Raw genomic sequence first — 9,937 nt, 5'->3', positions numbered from 1 at the left:
TCTTTTACACAGAGAAGGATTAATCACCACGTTGCTCAATGCGGGTTGGTGATTTCAGACTATATAGTCCAGGTTTTCTCGAGATGTTTTACTTCACCTTTTAATTAATCACTGGTGTGAACTGGTGTCCAAGATATAGATTTAGGAAGTATATACAAACTTAGAAAAGTTGAATTGATACCTGCTTGACTAGACCTGGAATCTAACCCACACTCACTTGTCACACTTGAGAGATTGCAGGTGCTTCATCTACTAGCCTACCACAACCAGCGACCGGCTGGTGGCGGTATAACCACCGCAACACCAAGTGGAATATTCAATGTCTTGACTAGAAATGGGAAGTAGCATCTCCGAAGCTAAAAGATATATCTTACACTGCGATCACCAACACGCATACCCATCACGACGGGGTGATCTTTGTCTAGCTGTGGAAGTTGTTAGATTATGATGACGACCTTCTGCTAACTACAGGAGACTGCCCGTCATACTCATAATATGTACGAAAAGGTACATGGTATTCGTCAAGTTTGTGTTTGTCAATTTTACCAATGTGTGCCAAGTTTAAGCTAGGGTATGATAGTTTCGTCGTGTGAATGGGTAACGATGTAATCAAAAATTCATGGGCATGCTTTCCATTGAATCTGATGCTATCACTATTAATAAATTTGTTGTATTCGTTCGTCCTCCACGCGTATTTTGGCAGATTTATGCGCAAAACAATAAGCGTCTATTGCAGCTCCGGTTAGATAAATGCTAATAAAATTATTATTACTGAATAAAAGCTGCATTGAATGTCATCATGATTGAGCAGTATTGCAGTAATTTTTGTTTATTTTCGACCTTTTTTATTGTAATCTGAAGTTAGAGGATTTGTTAGAAATATCGTCATAGCGAGCCGGAAATACAACTAACGGAAGAAAAACCACAGACAAGTTATCCTTCTGCTTCATCAAACAAGGGTTGATAATTCTTCATAAAATAAAGAGGACTTGTTTTATTGTTTCGTCTACATAGTTCATACTACAATAATCTTTTGTACATGGATATCGGTCAGTATACATGGGCTTTATTGATATAAAAACTTTCGAGTTCTTTATGTAATGCACAAACTAATTTTACCAGACCCAACTAAAAAAAAAGCGCTTCAAAGAAACCTAACACCAAAAACAAAAGCAACAAAATTAAAATCAGTAAACCCCCTTACAAATAAATTGACGACTAACTAATCTAAGATAACCAGGTGTCGTAGCGATAAGAATCATTACAAAAGACTGTGGAAATAGTTAAAAGGCGTCAGTAGATCACTAGCGTGCAAAAATGGTGCTTAAATTTGTACTTTTAGTCGCGTTAGCGGTTTCCGCAACAGCTAGACGGGCCCCGCACGCGGATTACGTCGAAAGCCTATTGAGGGCGAATCCCGCCGCGCGGATGTCCAGCGATGTGGACGAGGATATGCTTTTAGATGTGGTAAGTGTTATGTTAGAGTGAGGAGTAGGTACTCAATACTCAATTCTTTATTAGCATTCCATGTGTTATAACAGATGGTACATTTTGATTAGTGACAATATGGACCTATAGGGCACAGCTTAAAGAAGTAGGAGAGTTTTAATACTAGCTTATTAATAAATTATAATTATATTTAAAAACATATTAATTAGTGTACATGTGAGTGTCACATAGTCCGCATTAATAAAAATACATATTTAAACGGTGTAGATAGGTACATAGCTGTAAAATGATAGTGTTATATTCCTGTTGTGGAAACGAGCTAACTTAGTTTAATTGGAGAATGTAAGTTCACAAAAATAGAAGACAACGAAGTATGAGAATCTTCAAAATAATTGTCTAAGTCAAAGTGACAAAAGAACGGGATTTGACGATAGATTTTTTAATTATTTATTTTTTATTCAAAAAGTGTAACATTTTAAAGCCAACAAAGGGCACACGCAACGAGCCAGTGTATATTTTATTTTTTTCATAGATTTTGCCTAATATAATAGGTGTTACTAACTATGATGCAATTACCTATGATTTTTCGTATGGTTGCCAAGTCTATGTTGATTTAAAAAAAAACTTCGACAAAGCGATTTTTTTAACCGCAAGGATTTCTTCGAAAATATCTTAGTATCATACCCATTTACTTTATGAACATTTCACAGTTTAAAAATAAATATATAAAACAATCACAATATACAAATTAATTGCAAATAGGTCAATTACATTTTTGAAAATTAATTAAGATAGCACTCACAATGAATCACTGAATTGTAAGCTGATTAAAGTAATTAAGTATGATCAGTTTCCTCATTAATTTCGTTCACGTGCCAAAGACAACAAAATGAAAATTTTATCTATCTTGCAAAGGTAACATTAGAAAAAGGTTAATGTCAAGGAGTTTCTTGTCCATTCTTCTCCATAGGAAGCTTATTTTGAAATGGGTAGCTAGAATCCAACTTATTTTAATTTTTGAAGTAGGTACTTAAGTGCTTGTAAAGGCCTAAATCAAATAAAATGTTTTACTTTAAAGACTGTGAAATAAGAATCAACTTGTATCTAATAGTTACTGGTAGTCACAAAGTGAGTATATAGTTATACCAAGGAGCATCTGTTGCCCATGTAACTGGTTTGAAGACATCAGGTAGCCAGTCGCATCATGTGGTACACAGTCATACAGCTACATTCAATTAAGCTGGAAGCCGACCTCAACAAAGCCGAAAAATGGCTAGCCGAAGATGATACATAAAACCACTAACATCGACCTTCTATTTCCAGCCCGGCCTCGTAGCGAAGTACGGCTATCCCATCGAAGTCCACACAATCACGACCTCCGATGGCTACATCCTGGAAGCCCACAGGATCCCCCACGGCAGGGACAGTAACAACAGCCCGGATCCCAACAAACCCATCGTGTTTATCATGCACGGACTCCTGTCTTCTTCCGCTGACTTCCTAGTGTTAGGACCTGGTACTGCTTTGGGTGAGTTCAATTATCTTCTATTTTTAGAGTCACAAAAATCATTTATTCAAACTTGGCTGCAAGAAGAATTTAAATAATACAGCCCCCAAAACGCCCTCCAGTCACCACTTCCTATGTGTTCTTGCTGGGAAGAAGAAACTTCCCAGTTGACCCGATGGTTGGCAATTTTTTTTTTCATCTTAATACCAATGAAAGTTTCCAGTCGGTTTGATATCGGTTAAATACCTGAGATTTATAATGTGCATACATCCTTCACCTTTACAATGATTCATGAGCCTAAACAAACTAACGGCCGACTAAAAGTTGCATGTGCAAATAAAGGGACTGTGCCTATTTTCTTGGCGAGTCATACAAAAATATTATCTATGTACCTACATTTAAACATATATTTCCTTATTTCAAAAACATAAACATCAGTTAAACACTTGTCTAAAAAAAGTGTGGCTGCAAAACGGACCTTGTTTCAACGTTTCATATTTCATAATCTGTATTTTTTAAACAAGTGTTCAACAGACGTTTAAACGGTTTCCGTTTCAGGCAAATATGTAAAGTAGGTATCAAAATTTTGTAAAAGATGAATTCGGACAGATACCAATTGACGATTTATCTTTGAATTACTTAATTATTTAAAGATGCGGGGAAAAACATAACAAATCATTCATCTTTAGGTATCATTTGCATGTATAGAATGCACTTTTTGCGAAGATAAGCGGTTATCATAATAATTGTTCTGTTCAAAGTTTAATCGTTCAATTAAAGCAATATTATTGAGATATTTTGTACGTTAGCAATAGCTTCCACCAACTATTTTAGCCATGTCCCATGGGACCTTACCAAAAATACATATAAAAAGTAGAAATTTGCGATTTTCGATAAACGGACTAAGCAAAAGCCTTGTCCAATACTATGAAAACTGAAAGATTTTTTTCAAATTGGACCAATAGTTCCTAATATAAGCAAACAAACAGACATACTTTTCAGCTTTAAAATATTAGTGTGGATTATGAAAATAACCCTGAAACGAGTTAATAAACGATAAGTTTTTCAGTGCAACGTCCTGCCATCCTTTGCCCTTGACTTTTATTCAATTAAGGCCAAAGTTTTGATAAAACAAAAATATTAATATATAAACTTTATCTACACAGGATATATAATTATTCAATATCAAAAGAAATATAAAAAGATATGCTGAAACGTAACAATGGAATTCCATGCTAGTTGAAAAATGTACCTATTAATTTTTATATTTGATCATTCATTATGACAATGCATGCACTTTTGCTTCTACCGTCTTCAATTAAATACTACCTGATTGTGATGCAATATTTTTGAATTATGTCGTCATTCAAAAAGAAAATTTATCTTTATCCAAAATTATTTGGTCATACTTAATTCATATTGGAATTCAGAAACCTATTTATTGAAATCACGATACATTTACGTAGCGCTTCGGCATACAATGGGTTAATTATTAACAAAATATTTTCAACCTGTCATTTAGGAAGTGATTAGATTTATTCTGAAATTTTGAAGCACATTTATTTCTTACTTTATACCCTGAAAAATACTAAGTAAACCTTTGTTTTTTAAAACCTGCAATAATACAAACATTTAAGATATTTTCCTCCAAAATTTTCACCACGACTTCTAAATTAAAACATCTACATAAAACCTATTCAATGAGTACACACTACCATGACAAATTAACGTGAAAATTAATTGATTATTTTATCGTTTACAATCTTACTAATAATCTGTTATTAATTATCCGACTAATATTGCTATCTTCGACTTTAGAAGATTAAGATCGAATCACGCGCAGACGCCAGACGTTTCGGAAGCCAAAGCTGGGAAGCCTACTGATATTGTATCAGATTTAATTAGTATAAGACAACCATTGTTTATAATGAAATAGTGATGCAGCAAATATGATATAATTACATGTCATAGTCATAATCTAAAACACAGCTGAAAGTTCTGTAATTAAAAATATCCCCGGACATAGCTAAACTAAGCTAAACTCTCGGCCGATATTTGGTTGGTTGACAGTTTATTTTGAATCCAATCTTGATCCAATCATACCTATTAGTCGGTCCGATACCACCCGGATATCTGATCTTTGCAATATCTTCATTATCATTCATCTCCATACCGAAATCAGTAAATATGACTCCCTTCAAACTATCAGCCGCCTAAAAGATTGCAGTGGCTCCTAATTCATCTGTCATTTGTTTCTAACTTTCGTCTTCTTCCACAGGATACCTGCTTGCCGAAGCCGGTTACGACGTATGGCTAGGAAACGCCCGTGGTAACTTCTACTCCCGCAAGCACAGATCTTTAAACCCTGACAGCAGCTTGAACCAGAACTTCTGGAAATTCAGCTGGGATGAGATAGGCAACATTGACCTCCCTGCTTTCATAGACCATATCTTAGAAACTACTGGACAGTCGAAGCTCCATTATATCGGGCACTCTCAAGGAGGTACCACCTTCTTGGTACTGAATTCCTTGAGGCCTGAGTACAATGAGAAGTTCCTGTCTTTCCAAGGATTGGCTCCAGCGTCATTCTTCACTTACAATGATGTGACCATGTTCAAGTCTTTGGCACCCTACGAAAGTATTATTGACGTGAGTGATCATTTTTAGATATTTTATTTTACAATAGTCTAGTCTAAGCAGTACTCTAACTATGGTTGTAATATTTAAAATTATTCTTGGCTCATGATTTTAAGTGTAATGCCGCTTTGACACGAGTTGATTGGTTGTATATACACCCTCGGTTTTTTTACGCGCGACACTTTAAACGCTGATCACGCAGTTTCAACGTTATCGTTTGAACTGGTAGCTGTATTTTTTTGTGTATAAAACCTTACTTTAAAATCGCTGTAATATTCCATAGCTAAAATAATTCTTCTAATTATTCTTTTCTAATTTCCTTGTTTACGTATAAAAGCAGAATAGGTACAATTTCTTAAACCCGGAAATTTAACCGAACCCGGAATCCGGGTCAGTTATAAAAGTATTAAATCGCAGACATCTTTGTTTACATGACATAAACTGGATTATAAAACAAACTCTTTGTAAATATTGGGTATTCTATTTTATAACTTCATGTCCTTAATAATGATAACACTAGTTTACAAAAAAATATTTTTTTTTTGTTCATGAAATGAAACCTATATTATTTAAGTAGGCTATGGACGGTTACTAAAAAAATATTTTTTTATTTTTCGTAGCACGTCACAATTCGGAGATATCGATGACTTTTTTTTTTATCTACCCGCAATTGTTTAAATGCGTTTATCGTTCTGTTTTGTTAACAACTGTGTGAATCAAAAGTCTCATTTTTATATAAAAATGTCATCTAGAGTGTGTAAACTACATCCAGATCGATTTTGTTATGTTTGTGGGAAAATTGTTCAGTTAAATCGTGGTTTACCTTTAACAAAACCATTGCAAGAAGCCTATTTACAATATTTTGGATTTCCGGTGTCAAATCAAGATAAAAATTGGGTTCCTCATGTGATTTGCACTAATTGCAGATTGGTCCTCAGCTCCTGGTATTCAGGTAAAAATAGATCACTGAAATTTGGTAAACCAATGATGAAAAATTTTACCAAAGCTTTGGATAAGTCCAAGCCTGCATTTCAATATCTCGGCTCTGTATTTACGAATCTTTCTGCGGCTAAATTAAAGGAAGATAAGAAGATATTTGTGGGTCCTCAAATCAGGAGAATATTGGACGATACAAAATTCGAGGGCCTTTTAACCAATGTAGAAAAAGCAGCCTGGAACTCTCTTTTTAGGCAATAAAAAAAGTGATAATTACAAAGAGATCGTTGAAAATTTATTGCATAATTATGAGCGTATGGGTGTAAATATGTCACTAAAAATTCATTTTTGCATTCCCACTTAGATTTTTTTCCAGAAAATCTTGGTAGTGTGAGTGATGAACACGGTGAGCGATTTCACCAAGATTTAAAATTATTTGAGCAAAATTATCAAGGTTTTTGGGACGAAAACATGCTAGGGGACTATTGTTGGTCTGTTGTGAGAGATACAGATGAAAATATTTATAAAAAAAGAGCAAAAATTACCCATTTTTAACTGTCTATCGTTTATTTAGATGTGTTTTTTGTAAAAATCTTCTTAATAAATATTTCAAAAACCTGACGTGCTGGATTTTTTTAAATATTTTTTCCGAGATGTAGATACCCAAAATAATGTATCCGTATGTATTCCATTTCATGAACAAAAGTCATGTAAACTAGTGTAATTAAACAATACTTATCTACCTACGTCTGGTTTGCAACTATTTCAATAAAGTTAGGTACCTAACAATTGAGGTTGGTTGAGCAAGCGGAGTGATTAATGCTCAAACCTTCTCTGCATGAGAGGAGGCCTGTGCCCAGCAGTGGGACGATAAAAAGGCTGTAACAGTAGGTACCTAAAACCTTATACCAATCCTTGAGCTGATATAAATATCTTTAGACAAGCTTATTACCTAATTAAAAATAAATATTCGCAGATTTACTAATCCCAATGTATGTACCTAGGTACTCAATAACTTATTTAATTTTCCCGTGATTTTTCCTCGTCACAGTTTACACATCTGATAAAAAAAGCCGTGACTAACACTTTTCGCGCACACTACAGGAACGTGAAACAAAACTAAATCTTTAGATTATCTTAGAGATAATAATATTAATTTGTAATTCTACTAAGTAGTTGTTTCTGCTAAAACTCATGTACAACTAATTCTTGATAATTAAGGTTTCGAACAATCTTCAATGATTGATCGTTGAAAAACCAGGATGTATTTAAAGTTTGGTTAAAACTAGATCAATCTGGTTTTATAGGATGTACCTGTATGGTTATCTATGATAGGGCTTCCCAACCTTCATTTTAGGTCTGCTCACGTGTTTGTCATTTGATAAATGCGTGCAATAAAAAACACCCATACGACACACTGAAACTGTTTTACATTAATTGAAAATACAAATAAGATAGGAATACAATTGAGGAAGTAGAGATTTGGATAAAAAGATCTCTATTTCCAGTGCATTCTTGTCTCTTTCAATATTTGGATTCAAATTAAGAAAAATATCATATAATGTGTTCCACTGATTAGGACAACCAACCCAGTTCGCCCAGGTAACTGGGTTGAGGAGGTCAGATAGGCAGTCGCTTCTTGTAAAGCACTGGTACTCAGCTGAATCCGGTTAGACTGGAAGCCGACCCCAACATGATTGGGAAAAAGGCTCGGAGGATGATGATTAGGACAACCAAACAACAGATTTTCTTCGTAATACGTCAGAATCTTTTTTTTATTAATATTATCCAATGTTTACACACAGTCTAACGGGTCTATTTCTTCCTCAGACAACCGCGTTCGCAATGGGCCAGGGTGAGATCTTCGGAAGCCGAGATTTCGTCTCCTGGTTCCAGGACAACTTCTGTACTTCAACCTTCTCGATGTTCGAGGTGGCCTGCAACACTGATATCACAGGACTCGTCGCTGACAGAGAGTACTATAACTCGGTAAGTTTTATTATAGCTATAAACATGACTTTACATGGGCTCTGATCGGTTTCAAACGGTGTAGTTTGAGTAGGTAACCGGGTAAACAAACTTGGCTATGACAGAGTCTAGTGTCTAGGCTTCGTACTCATTTGAATTAGTTTTGTTGGGAACAGCTAAAGTTACTATTGCATTTATCAATTAATGACGATGAGTGTCATCATGTGTGATATCATGACGAAATTCGTAGCTTATTTTTGATTCTACTTTTATCAGCAGTTGATTGTCAGTCTTAACAATAAGGAACGCAGCAGCTTCCGACAAAAAAATTAATGGCTTTCTTAGTTCAGTTTGCTATAGAGTTTTAGATTACATAGATCAAAGAACTATCAATAGATCTTTTGAAAGAGGCCATACTTAACCTTACCTTTCTTCTTCCAGACAATGATACCACTATTCTTGGCGCACGCTCCCGCCGGAGCGTCCGTCCGCCAAGTCTCCCACTACGGCCAAGTCATCCGCTTCAACGCCTTCCGTCGTTTCAACCACAACGCTTTAACCAACTTGGCAGTCTACGGTAGACTTAACCCCCCAGAGTACGACCTTTCTAAGGTCACCGCCCCTTCGTACTTGCATTACGGGTTAAGCGATAAGGAGGTTAACTATAAGGACCTTCTGCTTCTATCAAATGCCTTACCTAATGTAGTTGGTACCTACAAAATTGATAGAGATAGCTTCAACCACTATGATTTTATTTGGGGTATTGACGCGAAAGAACAATTGTATGAAAAGTTAATTGCTTTGTTAAAGGAAATTGACAGTCAGCGGTGATTTTAAGGTTATTGTAAATAGTGTAAATATGTTATGATATGATTATAAGGACTCCGAGGAATTGTTGTTGTTTTATTTGTTTCTTCTATGTGTGTACAAAAAATAGTATATTATGAATTAATTAGATATTTTTTTTCACTTAGAATTATTTGACTGTGAACAAAAACGAATGATAAACTAGGTGGTATATTTAAAGATTGTCAAAATGTAAAGATTTTTCCATCTAATAAAAAAATTCTAAAATATTCAGACTTTGTTCTCAGCTGCCTTCAATCATATAAAAAAAAATGTTGGCAAAACCACACCTTTGTTATTTCACTTATCATGAAAATGTCTGAGTAATAAGGAAAAGACTAAAGGATTAGTAAATTTTGTTGAATTAATTATCCGATTAGTATTGATACAGTTAGCTTAATAAGTCTGCCAGTCAGCCAAGAATGTATTCAGTAATACCTATCTACATAAATTATCTAAACACGTAAAAAAGTGATTTTCAATATTTGTACTTACATTTTTTTTTGAAGCAAAAGCAACTCAGATGGTTGGCACACTGATAAAAGATTTTTGAGCCAAAAGAAAAATACTATGTAAGTAAAGACGACAGGGCAT

The 9,937-nt window shown here is 34.7% G+C and overlaps 1 protein-coding gene across 1 annotated transcript; it reads left to right on the top strand.

Annotated features, from left to right (window-relative positions):
- Positions 1-1,280: 1,280 nt before the first annotated feature.
- Positions 1,281-9,389, top strand: LOC110379095 (lipase 1). The gene is made up of 5 exons (XM_021338609.3): positions 1,281-1,467; positions 2,773-2,977; positions 5,235-5,605; positions 8,360-8,518; positions 8,939-9,389. The coding sequence occupies exons 1-5, from the start codon at positions 1,318-1,320 to the stop codon at positions 9,326-9,328; spliced, it is 1,275 nt and encodes a 424-aa protein (XP_021194284.3). The 5' UTR covers positions 1,281-1,317; the 3' UTR covers positions 9,329-9,389.
- Positions 9,390-9,937: the final 548 nt, after the last annotated feature.

Source organism: Helicoverpa armigera, chromosome 2, assembly GCF_030705265.1.
Source record: "Helicoverpa armigera isolate CAAS_96S chromosome 2, ASM3070526v1, whole genome shotgun sequence".
Classification (NCBI taxonomy): Eukaryota; Metazoa; Arthropoda; class Insecta; order Lepidoptera; family Noctuidae; genus Helicoverpa; species Helicoverpa armigera.
Note: the sequence above shows the minus strand (reverse complement) of the source record. Positions and strands in the feature narration are given on the sequence as shown.